The 16294-nt window shown below is 38.1% G+C and overlaps 3 protein-coding genes across 6 annotated transcripts; all 3 read right to left on the reverse strand.

The window, feature by feature from the left end:
• Positions 1–29: 29 nt before the first annotated feature.
• LOC117573767 (WD repeat-containing protein 36) lies at positions 30–4044 on the reverse strand. The gene is given in 5 exon segments (XM_034257162.2): positions 30–1271; positions 1273–1415; positions 1418–2206; positions 2272–2709; positions 2772–4044. Coding segments are annotated over 5 exon segments (2769 nt in total). The 5' UTR covers positions 3934–4044; the 3' UTR covers positions 30–1034.
• Positions 4045–4979: 935 nt separating this feature from the next.
• On the reverse strand, positions 4980–10928 carry LOC117574771 (neuropeptide CCHamide-2). Of its 4 annotated transcripts, none has more exons than XM_034258718.2 (4): positions 10710–10928; positions 6889–6971; positions 5474–5712; positions 4980–5411 (listed from the first exon to the last, which is right to left on the reverse strand). In XM_034258718.2, exons 2-4 carry the CDS (start codon positions 6962–6964, stop codon positions 5304–5306), a joined length of 423 nt encoding a protein of 140 aa, XP_034114609.2. In that variant the 5' UTR covers positions 6965–6971; positions 10710–10928; the 3' UTR covers positions 4980–5303. The 4 variants fall into 4 exon arrangements, with proteins under 4 accessions (XP_034114609.2, XP_034114608.2, XP_034114607.2 ...); XM_034258717.2 differs by lacking the exon at positions 10710–10928 and adding an exon at positions 7707–7793; XM_034258716.2 differs by lacking the exon at positions 10710–10928 and adding an exon at positions 7439–7758.
• Positions 10929–12598: 1670 nt separating this feature from the next.
• Positions 12599–16039, reverse strand: LOC117574769 (GILT-like protein 1). The gene is made up of 4 exons (XM_034258714.2): positions 15862–16039; positions 13452–13586; positions 13000–13356; positions 12599–12932 (listed from the first exon to the last, which is right to left on the reverse strand). The coding sequence occupies exons 1-4, from the start codon at positions 15922–15924 to the stop codon at positions 12753–12755; spliced, it is 735 nt and encodes a 244-aa protein (XP_034114605.1). The 5' UTR covers positions 15925–16039; the 3' UTR covers positions 12599–12752.
• Between the last annotated feature and the right edge of the window lie 255 nt (positions 16040–16294).

Genomic DNA, 16294 nt, shown 5'->3' on the forward strand with positions numbered 1-16294 from the left:
TTGCGTTGAACCTTTTTTTCGCAAATGAGGAGAGAAGCCAATGAACCCGAAATGGAAAAACTTTCAAATTCAGTCGCCACTAGAATCGCATATGAAAACAAAAACAAACAAGAAAAGTCCGCAGGCGCGAACACGTTTAAGAACAAGTTTAAGTTATTTAATTCCAGCATAAATAAAAGCGTTAGATTAAACGGATATAACAAATAAAATAATTAATACACAATTTCAACTTCAATCTGTAAAAAAAGACAATTTATTATTTCAATTGTAGGGGAATCGTTGTGGTCATTGGGAAAATCAAAATGATTCAATTACGATCGCCTGATTTGCGTCGTAATATCTATATAATGTACTATACATATATGTGCTATATCATTTAGATGCTGTCGTCATTTGGAAACGAATTTTGTGTAGCTAATTTATAGGAATTAGAGGATAAATTAATTCATTATCAGTTTTTTTTTTTTTTGGATTTTCTGCTTATCGGCTAGGAAATGATTCATTTATTGATAGTGTGAATTCTAATTGAAACAATGTAGCAAAATCAGTTCAATAAATATATATTATTTTTTTAACTATACGTCATAAATTAATTAACCGAATGCAACCAGTTTTTTATGGACTGATGAAATGTACTTGACTTTTTTGCTTTATTTTGCAAATTCGCCCACATACGAATTTAGTTTTGCATTATGTCTACATATGTATACAGTATATATCGAAAGTGGTTTTGATTGATTTAAAAATAGAAATTTAGTCAGCCTAGCATCAGTTAAATAAAAGTGCAAATAGTTTGCAATTAAAAGCAACATTTGGCTTTAACCTTTTTTGCTTATTTACAATGTTTATTTCTCTGTTGCTTATATCCAATATTTACTGTGGATGATTGCATTGATCGCTCAATTAGGCGGCTTGTTGGGTTTAATAATTAGAAACCCGCATTCCCAGTTCGCGTTTACTTTTATAATTTTGATTGCAAATTTATTTACAAACAAGTAAAAGAGTTAACTACAAGTATAAATATATCTAGTAAACTAGCGCGCAAAGTTACGCAGAGCAGCCACAACGCCTGTGCCATAGATCAGCTTGCTCTCAACGCGCTGCCACGCTTCCTCCTGAGCCTTAGAAACGGAGCGCAGTGATTGGACGAGCAACGGCGATTCGCTGAGACTGAGGCCATGAGAGCGTAGATAGACACTTAGATAGGATTGGGCCAGTTCAAAGTCCATGTTGGTGCCCAGCATATACTCGATGAGCTTGAGGAACTGCTTGCATGGCCAGCATGGTGCCACCCGCATCTGGATGTAGTGACTTTATCTCAAAGTCCACCATCGATGGTCCCAACTGTGTAATATGCTTCACTGCGGGCTCGTAATTCCCATTCGCTGCAGTTGCCTCCAACAGTTTGCCAAAGCAGTCAGATTGTTGAGTGTTGTGGCCTGCAGAAGTTTGGAACCATCTTCATTTGCAGGAGCATTTGTCACATCAAAACGCATTTCCAGCCCCGAAACGGTGGGCAGAAAGAATGGTGCCTGCTTGGGAGCCTTTGGTGGCGCTTTGGGTTTATTGCGTCGCTTTATCAGCTCCAAATCCAACAAATTTTGCCAACGTGATGCAGCCAAGCCCGACATGGTAATCAGTTCCGTGTCCAGTTGCTTGGGTGTCTCGTATTTGGCATCAATTTCCTCGCCCAGCTCTGCCTCGTCATCGATTTCCAGCTCTTCCATTACATTCTCCAGTTCCATAGCATCGCACATATTAGAGGGCAGACCCACATAAGGTGCCGCTTCATTGGGATCAATGGAACGCAACGAAATCTGATTAAACAGCGTCTTGTTTGCCCACAAATAGATGCCCAATAAATTGACGTGAGCGGTGGCCAAGAAATCACCGCTTGGGGACATGCTTAGCGATATGCAGGGACGTTCCACGCGAAAATGATCAATCATATAGGAGGAGGGTATGTCCCAAACCTTAATAGTGGAGTCCATGGCAGCCGAAATGAGCCAACGACTATCCGGACTAAAGGTCATATCATTTAGCTTGGCTGTGTGGCCAATGAACTTGCGCACAATGACACGCGTATTCATATCTACTACATAGATCTTGAAGGTATCCAGAGCAATGGCCAGCATAGAACTCTCGCGATGCTGACGCATCAAAGCAACACCATCAGCCAGACGCAAGATGGCCAATGGCTTCGTAGCTATAAATGTAAAGAAGTATTGAAATCACTGGGGAAATATAAAGAGTTATCTACTGGACACTTACATGTGCCCTTGAACAACCAGAACTTGACGAGGCCTTCAGTGCAACCGGAAACCACATATTGATTCAAATTGTCGCTGGCCAAACCGCGCACCGCAACATCGTGCGCTTTAGCCGGTGCTCCATAGCTGCTGCGATGCAACCCGGACTGTATATTGAAGCGTTCCACATCGCCGGTGCTGTAGCCAATGATGACAAAGTTGCCGCAATGCGTTAGAATGATCGATGTCGTTTCTGCCTGGAAGTTGCTGCGATGACTGCTCTGGAATTGCAGTGGCACCAAGCGATGATCGCCCATGCGATTTTTGTTGAAAGTCCAGGTGGTGGTCTGTATAATGCCCGCATGGATGGCAGCAATGTTGTCCCATTCACGTTCACGAGCCGTGTCTGAAGTGAACTCCAAGATGGGTGGCATGCTGAACTTGTCATATTTGAAGCGATCTGTAGAGCAGAAATTACCATAAGTTTCAAATGCATTAAAATTTACCTAGAGTTAAGCTTACTCTTCTTTTTGGTAGCCTTGGAATTGTAGGTGGCACGACCCATGCTCTTGCTCAGTGACTCCGATATGGTGGAGAACACACGCATTGTGCTGTCCTCGCCGGACGAGAGTATCGACACCCCAGAGCCGCCATGATAGCGTATGCAAAGCGGTGGCTTCGTGTGACCCTCACGTATGCGCAGTTGACGTGCTCCCCCATCGGGCATATCGAAGACAAACAATTTCATTGAGTTATCGGGCGATGTGGTGAACACCACAGGTTCACTGGGCAAACAGATTGTAGTGGTGATTTCCTGTTCATGTGCTTGGAGCTGCCCAGCTAGTTTGCGCTGTTCAAGATCCCAGAATGCCATGTAACCGGTGATGCAAGATGAGACCAAAATGGGTGGACCATCTGTGCGGAAGGCGAGGCCTGTGACCATGCCCCATTCCATCTTGAATGCTACAATCACTGTATCGTATTTCAGATTCAGCACAACAATGCTGCCATCGCCATGGCCTACGGCAACCACATCCAATGCTGGACCCGGTTCGATGCAAGTGATGCGACTATTGTGGCGACTGATGGTGCACAAAATGGTGTTCTTCTTGATGTTCATGATCTTCAGCTGGCCCTGCTGTGAGCCGAGGACAATCTTATTGATGTAAGTGGGCGGATGAGCCATAGCAGTGATATTGAATTCTTCCCGGTTGAAGGGCACATCCAAATACACATCGTCGGTGCGTATATTCCAAACCTTCAACACATTGCCGCGATCCACGGCAATCAGATTGCCACCGAAGGGCAGCAAAAGGTGGACATCATGCTCATGGCCACGATACACATGGCGTATGTGTTTGCCCGCCCTCCATGCATAGATGCACTTGTTGCTCGCTGTGTATGTGTGTAATCTGTCCGTTGCCATGGCCGTAATGTCATCCGGGTGCAATCCGCTCACATGCAGCAGTCGCATATGACTGGCCGTATACACCTGGAAGGACCGGCCAATGCAGGTGATCAGCAGAGTATCGCGACGTCGCTGAACATAACGTGTCACCGCCGGCACCTGGTTGCTCACATAGCCGAGTGCACGATTGCGACGGAATATCTTGCTACTTTCCTTCACAATGGCACGTGGCTCTTCGTCCCCAGACGAATTATCGTTTGATCCCAGATGTGTCATTTTACTATTCGTTTAAATATTCACTTTTCTTTATTTAATTTTCAATAAACTTTCGCGCTTTTCATGTTTACCACCGAGCACGTGTGTTGTTTGGAATAGTGATGCACAAACATCGATATCATTAACGTTTTTGTTACTTTTGCGTGTATCGATGTCACTGATGTTATCCATAACAGCTACATAAAAGCGTAACAAGTCTTTCTTGCTGTAACAGCAGTAACAAATGCAATGTTTAAAGAACACAATATATAAAGATTCAAAAACTTTCATTTTAACCTTGCGACTATTCATAATTTAATCTTTTAATGCATTTCCTATTTCGTGTTTCGGTGTTGTCAACAGTCTAGATATCATCATATCAGCATTCGAATATGGAAAAGTAACAGCATTTTGTTCAAACAAGGCAAGAGATAGTTCAATTGGGTAAGTGATATGATACTCTTCTGTATTGGTGTCAATATACAGTATACACATTTTACTGTATCACAATTTTTTGCAAAATAATTCAAAATTGCAAATTAAAAACCATCGTTTTCCTATAAAAAACCGGAGCATTTCTGTTGTACTGAAACCTGTAATTCGTGGCTGTTTACTCAACTCGCACTGTTAAGGCGCTGTTACTGTTATCGATTTTATTTCCGCCACCGCTTCAATTTAATAATCGAATTTAAATTTCCAATGCCTTGGAAGGTAGAAAAAAAAGTAACCAAGTATTACATTAACCAGAATAAACACAGTAAAAATTTTTTAAATTTCATTTTATTCAATAACCCACATACTCGTAAACATATATACAATAAAAGCTCTTGTGATCATTTTTATAATTGCATTTGAAATTAATTATATACGGTGGAATGCTTGGACTCGTTGTGCTACATTCAGGATTAGATTGACATAATTGGTAATTGGTAAAAATAAAATTATAAACTACATAGGTATGTAAATTATGTACATATATAGTCTTTTGCCATTTTTGTTCGCATTGGTATAAATTAAGAACATTCTTTTGTTTGATTAGGAGAGGCAAGTAAAAAACACATTGCGACTGCATTTTCCCATTATGTTTTTATTCACAAAAACGTTTGCCTGCTTCCAGTGTACTATTATTATTAATTTTTTTTTTATTTACTGAAATTTTTACCAGCCCTTAAAAATTTCAGATGCTTTTCGAATTTTCACACAGCTCATTTGTAAGCAAGTAGCGAAAATTTGTTGCTCTATGTGTAGACACCTATGAAACATTGTAATAAACATGCACATTATTCATTGTTGTAACTGTTGTTGTTGTTTTCTAAGTTTTTTGTCGGATGCTGAAGAAAGTGATACGTATTTGGTTCGATTGATTGAAGTGTAGAGGTTTTCGGCATCGCTTAGTTCAGTGCATTCATTGCCAGTTCCCGATTGAAGTTTTCCCCAGAGTTGACGAGAGGATAATCCAATTCACCGAGACGTGGCACAGGTCGATGTGGGCGATTGAACTGCAAATAGAGAAGAGCAAAATACATAACAGATGCACACTTCACTTTGGACTCTAACCTACCCATGATTTCATTATTTTGTAGAGCACCTGACGTGAGGGATAATCATCGAATTCAGAATCGGGCACAGCGGGCATCTGTTCGTTGGGTGCTAGCATCGGCAGCAATCCGTTGGGACGCACAAACTCCTGCTCGAGGCCGCCAGATGAACCGGCAGCAGTAGCAGCAGCAGCTCCGTTGCCGTTCAAGGAGCGTTTCCCATGTCCGCCATAACAGACATGGCCATAGGCCTGACAGCCTTCTGTAAGTGCAAAATGCAAATTGGCAAAATGAATTAGCCAGCGTTGAGGTAACGTAAGAAATTGTGCCAACTGGCTGCTGGCTAAAATCATAATCGATATTACACACACACACACACAGACGCAAGTTATGTTCCTCTCGCATACACACGCACTCTATTAACTTGGCTGCAAAAAGTTTTTGAACCCCGAATGCGTTTGCAATCCCTGAGCGTCGAGTTGAGGCAAACTTTCTGTGCCATTATGTGCGAATTATTTTGGGGCAAACATTTGCTGCTCGCATGTTCGTCCTTGCCCTTCTGCCCTGCCCTCCTCCCGCTTGTCTACGACATTCGGTGACTCTTCAAATCTTTAATCGCTTGCCAATGCTCTGGAGAGACATCGTTTGATAAGCATTTGACCCTCCCGCCTCTCTCTCTGTCTCTGTCGCTTGCTGTCTCTGTGATTTCTTTTTTATGCTTTTATTTTTTGTTTATTTTATGTTTATAAATCCGTCTGTGTGAAAAAGAAAAACTGTTGACTCAAATGCTATTGCTATTTCGGAAGCTTCCGCTCGCACACAATAATCAAGTGAAGTCTGAGCTCCACACATGGGACTTGCCTTTGCCTTTGTCCTTCGACTCCCACCCTCCTGGCTTTGGCTATAATTTTAATCGCAGTTGCGCTGGGGAGGCATAAATAAAATGGTAAACATTGTAATGCTAATCTAATAAATTGTTTAAATTAGATGCCAGCGAATCTGTCTGAGTTTTTTTCCTTTTTGGTAGTGAGAGCTGACACACCTTGCCCCATGTGGCATACACACACACACAGGCACTGCAGCATCGTTTAACGATGTTGCAGCTGCATAAACAAAAGGCCACCAAGGAGCAATATCAATGGCAATGTCACAGTCCTTGTCGTAGTCCTTGATGTCAACGCTGTCAACGTGTTGTCTGTGTTTGTTTTCTATTAAAGTTAAACTGTAACAATTGATGCTGCCAGCCATAACGCGTGTGAGTGCAAAATGACTGTTGTGACTTCCGCTTGTCAGCGGAGCCATTTATGGCTTTGTTTTTGTGCGCTTAAATTAAATGAATTTTTCATGACAACTCTGGGGCAATATAATTCAATATTATGAATGAATGTGCAACAGTTATTAGAAACGTGTTTGTGTGTCTGTATGTGTGTGTACTTACTTTTGGCCTGGCTCTGTTGGGCGGCCAAGACGACGGTGCAGATGACAACCAGCAGCAGTGAAATAGTCGATTTCATTTTGGAACTGCAAGAGTGAGAAATAACAAATAGAATTAGAGCACGTCTTCGTCTTTTCGTTCTATGTGTATGTGTGTGTAGGTGTGTGTGTGTGGCACCTGTTGAGATCTGGCCTAACGCTTAACGATGCCACTTCGAAGGAGACGCTGCCCCTGGGGGTATGCTAGACTAATTAGAAAACCACGGCACACAAGTCACATGCATTTAAGGGAGTTAATCCTGGGCGCAAAACTTTTGAACTTTGATTTATGTTACACCCACACACAGACAATTAGTTTTGTTTCTGTATGTGTGAGAGAGGAAGTGGCAAAGGCAGAACTTCAACAAATGTTTGTTTATTACGTGCTTTGAATACGCAAAAAGCTTGAAATCATCTCGCATTAAGGATATATGAATACATCAATCATACGCCGCGTGTAACGCACCTGATCTTACTGCCCGAATGGACTTGTATTGAGGAAATGACGAACTCACCTCGGGATCGCACTGATTACTCGTTATACTTGGCTTCTGGCTTATATAAAGCAAACAAAAAAGATTTAAAAAAAACACACACACACAATAATTAACGAGGAATGCCTTTTATTTATTATCAGCACATTGTTATTGCAATAAATAGTTTCTGAGAACTTTGTATACGTGTAGAAATAATGTAAAAAGTAGTGTATATAATTGAAATCACAGATACTGTTTGGGGTTTTTTTTTTTTGTGGTTTGTGTTATTTAAATAAATTAAAATTACTTTAGCCACAGCCGAAAATTCAACGACGATTTCACATTTTCAAGCGCTGGCCGCCAACTGAACGCAGCTTGAGCTGAGCTCGTCTCAGCTAGACTCGTGCCTGATAAGAACAGGGAATCGTGTCAGCAAAAAAAAAAAAAGAAATGAAAAAAATTGGAGACGCCTGCCGCCATTATAAATAGCGTACAACTCTTAAGCGCAGCCTATTTTCATAAGCCTGATAAGGCTGATGAGCACTTGTCGCCATTTATGCTCGATTTATTGCCCAGCTACTGGGCAATCAGTGAAAATCAACAAGCCACCCACGCGAAAACAATAATATTATTGTTATTACATTGTTTATCAGTCGGGCAGTCATGTGTCAAGTGGTCGCAAGGAGCAACACCCTGCAACACTCTGCTTGCTACGCGTGGCTTATCTCGCTGGCTCATTTGCTTTGTCACCTGTTCGTAATCATGTTTTAATGAGCTCCCTATAATATCCGTTTGCTCTCCACCCCCTCCCACATACACCCATATAAATCAATTTCACAAACTTTCCACAGCTGCAGCGATTCCCCGATTCCTCTTTTTGCTGCCCTTGCCCTTGCCCAATAGTTAATAGTAGAACAACATCTGTCATAACTGCAGCTTATGAACAAAATGTTTCCGTGTGAACTTTTTCTTATCAGCGTCCAGCTGATAGTGCCAATAAATAAATACACACATACATATATGTATGTATGTGTTGTATGTATTACACATAGTGTAACAAAAAACAATCAATTGGATTAAATGTTAATCGAGCAGTTTATAAAAGCGTGCCTTCGGCATGATGCTTAGCGCTTGATCGACACAATTCGCAGCTCCAAAGGCCGCTTTATAATATTTACACCATAATAATAATTAACAACAACACAATACACGCTGATTAGCAAGTTACACCTGAGACAGTTTTGCCAACTATACAAAAACAAAGGCAGAGAAAAAGAAATCAAGCTGCTGCAAAACTGCGGTGCAGACTTTCGCCTTCAGCCAAAGTTGAACCGCTTTTCCTTTTCTTTTTTTGTTTAAGTTTACTACACTTCAAACGCAGACAAGTTAAGGGGTAAATTAATGCAGTTTAAACTAAAAGCAATTGAAGCTTAAGTCAAGCTAGAGGCTAAATTTATGCATAAATTAACAGAAAAATTGAATCCTATTTGATAGAATTAAGAAATGTACTTTAAAGTATAAATACCAATATAAATTAGCTTAGAATCTAGACGTGTTCATTGTATTTACTTAATTAAGTAAATATCTATTTAAGTTGAGTTTAAGTTTCACTTTTAAAGAAAATGATTTGATTTTGAGGTACTCTTTGATTTGCGGTTTACGATACACGAAAATAATATTGTGCTCTTTCAAAAGAAGGCGGTAATCAATTTAAATAAAAATAATTTATTTTCCATCTTAATTTGCACCATTAAAAATGCAAAGATCATATAGAGAAAGCTAATTTTAAAATCAATTCAGTTATCTTCACATTTTATATATGTTTTCATTTTTTAGTATTAAATTATATTTTATTTTTATATTTAATCTGTTTAAGTAAAACAAACAAACATAATTTATATGCACTCTCTTTGTATTGAAAATGAAATTTCTTCTTTCTTTAACTCTATTTTAGTTCAATGTATGATTAAACTTTCTATGCGTTTTTAAGTTTTTCTAAAGTTGTAGACATAATATATGAATTAACAAACTAAATTAATAATTTGAATTGAGAATGACAGTGTAATTGAATTGACTATTAAATTGAATAATTTAAGCTGATCTATTTTAAATATTTCACAAGTTTTATGAATAAATCAAATTGAATACTTTTTGGGAAGAAAAATAAATCTCTTTTAATATTATTTATATTAATAATGCTTTCAAAAATAATTTAATATATAAAGAGTGCAAAACTTAATAATATAATAAATGTATTTTCTAGGCACAAAAATAAATCTCTTTCAATGTATTATAAATAATGCTTTCAAAAAGAATTTAATATATGAAAAGTGTGAAATTTAATAATATAATAAATGTATTTTCTAAGCACAAAAATAAATTTCTTTCAATATATTATAAATGTATTGTCTAGGAACAAAAATAAATCTCTTTCAATGCTTTCAAAACTAATTTAATATATGAAAACTGCAAAATTGAATAATATAATAAATGTATTAATTCACAACCAAAGCATTTTCATTTAATAAAGGAAATTTATGACAGGTTGCATTGAAATGAAATGTAATTTTAAGAGTTTCCTAACTCTAAATGCTCAACTATTAAATTACAAAGTATTAAGCTTTTAAAAAGGAAAATAGTAAAGTTCTGCAGCTAAAGCTGCAAACTTGCCAAACTTCATGCCACGAGTTGTTGCTCACCACAATGATAACAAACTGAGGCAGGAGTAGGATAATACAAGTACTATATATATTGTATTTCGAAAGTAGTCTTCAGCTAGATTGCAGCATTGTGATGCATGATTTATGCAGCTGTTTGTAGTTAACATGTTGTCTTTTTGGCCCGAAAGTTTGTCTAAGGCAAATGAGCACACAAACTGTTTGGAGTAGGTATATAGTAAAGCGTAGGAATCAAGAAGTCGAGTTTCGACTTGCGAATGCAGCCCGTGGCGGGTTATTAAAAATTAATCAAAGCAGCGCCAGAAGAGATGGTGATGGAGAGATGGAAAAGTTAAGCGCATCACTCGAATGATTGAAGGCACTTAGTCAGCGAGACCTGTTTGTAGTCAACAGTGGCGGAGGATGAGGAGGGGGGAGGTCAGAGGGCCAACGTTACTCATAATTGACCAGTAATCTAATTTGATTCAATTAAAGCGAACAAATAAACAAGAGCACAAATTATGACCAGAGGCTGTAATAAAATATCTCGCATACAAAATTTCTCTAGGCATTAGAGGGAAATTACAAACAAAAAAAAAAAGAAGCCAAGTCAACAGGATGAAAAAAATGAGTTTGCATAGAGTTTCGCTTACCAAATGAATTTCTGTTGTTGTTTGCAAATTTGTGGTAACTAATTTGTTGCTGAGTATAAAGTGGCAATTAAACACACTGAGCAAAACACCCGCAAATTGTGCACAATTTAATTAATTTAATATGCAACCAAAAAAGGATAATTTACACTGTTCGCACTTTAGTTGCAGTTCTTTTTTTTGCAAATTTATATTATTATTATTAGGACCGCGTGTTGTTGTTGAGTGTCGCTCGACTGCAAGCCAAAAATCGTGTGATGCCGTTAACGGGCGGACTGCTCAGCTTTATACTGCAGCAGGACGACTGAAACGCTGCTCGTTGTGTCTGTGTCTGTGTGTGTGTGTGTGGGTGTGAGTGTCGTTCGACCAATCAGAATGAAGCCAAGAGCCGAATGTCACACGAAGCTTTACCGTCTGCAATTGGTATCGTTGTTGGGTTGACTTCTTAGCTGCTGTTTTTGCGTGGGCGCTGCAACATTTGGATAGGCCAACAACCAAAAGCAAAAGCATTCATTCCCTTTGAACCTTTGCTCAGATTTATTTGGTTTGGCAAGTGCGTCAGCGAGATATATCAGCTCAATCCAGCTGACAACGCTCCCGTCCAGCAGCCGCCGACGCCGCCAACAACATTTTGTGGCTAAGACATTTTAATTGAATAATAGCCGGCTGATTGAATCAATGAATATGTCTCTTTGATTCGCCAGAGACAATGAAAAACTCTAAAGGGGAAATTTTAATGAAATATTAATGATTGACTTGTTTACAACAATTAGGTGAAATCGTTTTCTGTGTGTTGCCAAACGAAGCCGGAGACGCGCAGCTTATCTCATCCAGAAAATAGAAAATATTACGTCGATAAGCAGCTGTTGCTGCCTCAACGAATATGCAAACAGATCACAAAAAAAAAAAAAGGCAAACATATATATGTTATATTTGACATCAAACAGTAGCTGCTCCCACATATATTAGAAGCTCTCTATCATCAATCTGTTAACCATCTAATATATTATGTTAATCAGTTTGTTGTGCACTTCCTCCAGCTGACTTGTGGGGCTGATTAAAAAACACTAAGCCAAATTAATTGCAATGATAATCACAACAAACTGCAGTTTGTTTGCATTTTAAATGTTTAATTTTATGACTTAATTTTATTTTTTAAAACTAACTTGAGAATCGCAGGGAAGGGCTTTCAAAATTGAATTGAATTTCCGAATTGAAATTGTAGTTGTTACATCAAAATAATAAGTGGAACTTTTTGATTCTATTTAATTTCATAAAATTCAATTTTCAAAATAAGTACTTCATATGTTAAAATCGCTGTAAAGGGTGTTGATAATTAAGTGTGTTCACTCATATTTTTAAAGTTTAATTTTACGATTCAATTTTATATTGATTGACAATTGATAATTAAGTGTGTTTATCCATATTTTTAATGTTTAATTCAACGATTCAATTTTATATTGTAAATTTTAACTGTCAAATTACCAGCTACACAAATATTATGTTGACAGTTTGAGAATCGCTGAGAAGGGCGCTAATTTTTAAGTATGTTCTTAAACATTCCGAGTCGGAATTTCCGACCTATAAGAATTTAAAGTGATAAAAATGATGATGAGCATTATTGAAAACATTCCCAAAACATTGATAAGTTTCTTTGTAACGTATAAGTTTAATGATATGCTTAAATTTTATTTAATACAAATGAAAGCGCTCTAAGTTATCCATATAATTAGCCACTTATATAAGTCTCATATTAAGAACTTGAGCATCGCTGTGAAGGGATTTGGATCAATGTTGCAAAATCATCATCGGATGAAAATAGATATAGATTAAAGATTTTTATAATGACTTGAGAATCGACGCGACACTTAAGAACACAAAAGAAAGAACAATTTATTAGTATTTAAAAGTCTAATTTAATTTTTATTGGTAGACATATTAAATGGACGGCTCAACGGATGGATTTGAGAAATTAAAAACAATGTACACACAAAAATTAAAAAGATTCAAAATGCTTGCCACAATTATATTGATTCATAGCTCTATTTAGAAGAGGTAACGCAGCAGCCAGATTCCCAGGAGCGTGGTGAAAAGGCCACTGACTTTAGCCAGACCCGATGCGGCATTATGATCGGCGCAGATGCGAGGCTGTGGGGCACCAACGTAACGGCAAAGGGTGCCCACAAAGTTGACCTGGGCATTCTTGTTGACCTTTGAATCGAATTGCTAAGAGAGGGAAAGATAGAGTTGGAGATTCAAAAGAGCAACAAGTTTTTCTGAAACGGGAACTCACCTCATTGAACAGAATGGTGGGCACACTTGTGAGGGGTTCCTTTAGCTTGAGGGTAACATCGCCAGCCTGACGCAGGAGCGCACTGCCTTCGGTGCTATTGGCGCACACCTTGATGTTCTCCCAGTTCACTTGACTCTCGCTGGCACAACGCTGGCCGGGATAAACGTTGTCGGGGAAATTCTTGCCCGCCTTCATCAGGCAGTTGATAAAGTCGAGGGTGAGGGATTCGCGGGTCGAGTCCAAGCGATACGAGTCCGATTGGATTTTGTCAATGGCACAGGCATGCACCTTATTACCATAACACTCGTTGGGGCCATGATGACACATGAAGGTCACATCAGAGCCCAGGGTGGAGTACTGTGAAGTAGGCAAGGTAAGCAAAATGAGTTGTTGTCGATAGACAAATGAGGGGCATTGTTGTTGGTTGTTGGTTGTTGGTAAGAGCAACTCACTGTGGATTTGCCAAAGGGCACAAATGTGATTTCGACCACATCGCGCAGCTCGCTCTTCAGCGCCGGATAGAGTTGTTCCGTAATAAACTTGGCGCTGTCCGGACACAGAGATTCGTAGTAAACGGCAACGGGCACCTGGAATACAAAAACCGTTTAGTCTTTGGGGAATGGGAGAATCCAAAAACTCCACCCTTAAAGTTACATACTACAATGCATTCTGCCTATGTGAGTGTGTGTGTGTGTTGGGTAATTTGCATTTTTACTGCACATGCAAAACAGTTTCGCATGAATTAACACAGCAACCAAAATGCAAGTCTGTGTGTGATCAAACAATCCAACAACACACTCCATCTATAGCTGCCTTCTGTTCAGTTGTTCTATTGCCAAATTGCTGCTGCATGCAACGGTCAACTATTCAATTGGCTTTGATATCAAGCAGCATATTCAACCCAAAGCAGAGCTCAATTGATGCGTAGTATAACGAGTATGTATCATAAAAAAACAAGTTTCACATAATTTCTTATTAATTCTCAGCGCTATTCTTTTTTTTATTGATGACTCCGTCAATTGAACTTCAAAATAAACAGACAACAAAGGCAAATATGAATCATGCAATCTGGTTTTAGAACTGCTTCAGTTGCAGATCTGAATATGCTATCCAATTGAGGGCTGTAAAAAATGCTTGATTTGTGATTTGACCTTTTTTTATATTTCTGTTGAATTTACCAAAGTTCTGTACTCGCAATGAAATTGGTGTCTGATTATGAATCACAATTTCTATTTTTTTTTTTTAATTAAAGAAATGATTTTTATGAATACTTTTTGTATTACTAAGTATTTGAATTATTAGGAAATATTTCAATTCAATTATTTTAATTTTATACAGTCTAGTAATACTAGTAAACTTTATGAACTTACATATGTATATTTTGGAAAATCGACTAAATTTTATCATATAAATTCAACATCCCAAATTGTCAGCCAAATTTGGGTTACCAACTTAAGAATCGCCGAGAAGAGATTTAAATAAAAATAAAAAACTTAAAACTTAACTTGATAACTTGGCTAAAGTGATTTTTCTATTTATTTCGTTATTTTTCTTTGTCGGCTATATATAGCCAAAAATATTCGGCAATCAAAAAGCTAGAATATCAATATTGATATATATAACTATTATCTCAAATTATGTATATATTTTAACCATTTTAATTTATGATTAATGACATGAATTATTGTTTACACATCTACTAAGCATGAATCATTACTTGTTCATTAATCAAATAATTTAGTTGGATATGAAGTTATGGAAACTTTTGAACAAAAATGTAATTATTAAAAAAACAATAAATTTTTTATGTCAACACACACACACAACAATTATCGCAAATGAAAATTATTTCACATATGAGGCTTTATCTTTTACAGAACGAAATTCCCGGGAAAATAATTAAAATGCAGCTCAGGTGACAGCCGAACTTGAAATACTCTGTCTGAGTCATTTGGATTGAAGCATTCAATATAAATTTTAGACTGTCGCCTCATTTCGTGACTTAAATTAATTATTGTGTTTACCAGTCGAATTAATTTATAAATAAATTGCTGTGTTTTTTATAAGTATGAGATGATTATAATAACATTCATGACAAAAACGCTTCAAAGTTAGCAACGTAATCTCTCAGCTATTTATTTTCTATACGTATGCACATATAATTTCCATATGTTTATTTAGCTATTCTTTCAGCTACTTATTATTTATTGTTTGTTCTTTGCATTCAAATTTCCCACAACTGGAGAGCTTAACAAAAGCCAACGCCAAGTGTTCAGTTCTTTGTGCTAGGCAAGAACAACAACAGGTTGGGCTATAATGAAGCTTCCAGGCTTGGCTGGAAGTGAACACCGGTTCCTGCATTCAGCACAATTACACACATCCAAATGCGATGAAATGGAAACTGATAAACTGGTTTTGGACTTCAAAACAAAAATATCAACTAAAAGATGTCGTCGCAAAGAGAAACCAAAAAAAAAACATTGTACATTTAATTATGCACACACACACACACACATACACACATGCATGTTGAGTGTTAACATTTTCCAGCTACAGCATTTTCCAACAATAGTTCATTCAACCCATTCAGAGTAGGGCGCGCCACTTGTTGCTTGTTCATTTGAAAAGGGCAGCAGCCATGTACTACTTTTTTCATTTAGCCCCTCCCACGTCCCTGACCCGTTGCTGTACAGTTTTGCATGCTAAGCAAAATTTGCGTGATTTTGGAGCTCACGTGTGCTAATCGCCAATTTTCGGTGGCCTTCGCTTCTTTGCATTTTAAATTGATTTTCTTAAGTCATTGTTGTGATTACGTAAATCGTAAGTATGTATGTACATATCAAGTTGTGTGTGTTTACGTACCTTTGCTGCGCTGCAGACAGTGGCGACGGCCAGGCAAACCAATAAGACAAATTTGTGACTCATGCTTTTGCTTTCTTTCTGTATGCGGCAACGGCGGGACTTAATTATTTGATGACACGGACACGGTAGCGAATCAAGCGCAGGTTGTGCACGTACTCACGTCTAAGCGTCAACTGTTTGCTCACATTCGTTTCAGAGTTTTCAACAGCGGCAGCCGCAGCAGTAGCTCCAACCGCTTTCCAGTCTGAGCGCGCTATTGAAAGAGAGCGACGGGCGCTGCCGCTGCATACGTAATTCAGACTTAGCTCGATCTGACACACATGCATATTCCAGTGCACAGATCGTTATGAAGAGAGTATCATGCAAATGTGATGAGAGAAGTTTAAGAGAGAAGCCATTCTATTGTTGTTTGTTTATTATAACCAAACACATT

Source organism: Drosophila albomicans, chromosome 2R (assembly GCF_009650485.2).
Source record: "Drosophila albomicans strain 15112-1751.03 chromosome 2R, ASM965048v2, whole genome shotgun sequence".
Taxonomy (NCBI): Eukaryota; Metazoa; Arthropoda; class Insecta; order Diptera; family Drosophilidae; genus Drosophila; species Drosophila albomicans.

Coding starts and splice junctions, on each gene's coding strand:
- LOC117574771 (XM_034258718.2), bottom strand. CDS start 6,964: ATGAAATCGACTATTTCACTGCTGCTGGTTGTCATCTGCACCGTCGTC. Junction 5,713..6,888: donor CCAACAGAGCCAGGCCAAAA/GTAAGTACACAC, acceptor TTGCACTTACAG/AAGGCTGTCAGGCCTATGGC. Junction 5,412..5,473: donor ACAAAATAATGAAATCATGG/GTAGGTTAGAGT, acceptor CTCTATTTGCAG/TTCAATCGCCCACATCGACC.
- LOC117574769 (XM_034258714.2), bottom strand. CDS start 15,924: ATGAGTCACAAATTTGTCTTATTGGTTTGCCTGGCCGTCGCCACTGTC. Junction 13,587..15,861: donor CTGTCTGCAGCGCAGCAAAG/GTACGTAAACAC, acceptor TTTGTATTCCAG/GTGCCCGTTGCCGTTTACTA. Junction 12,933..12,999: donor CCACCATTCTGTTCAATGAG/GTGAGTTCCCGT, acceptor TCCCTCTCTTAG/CAATTCGATTCAAAGGTCAA.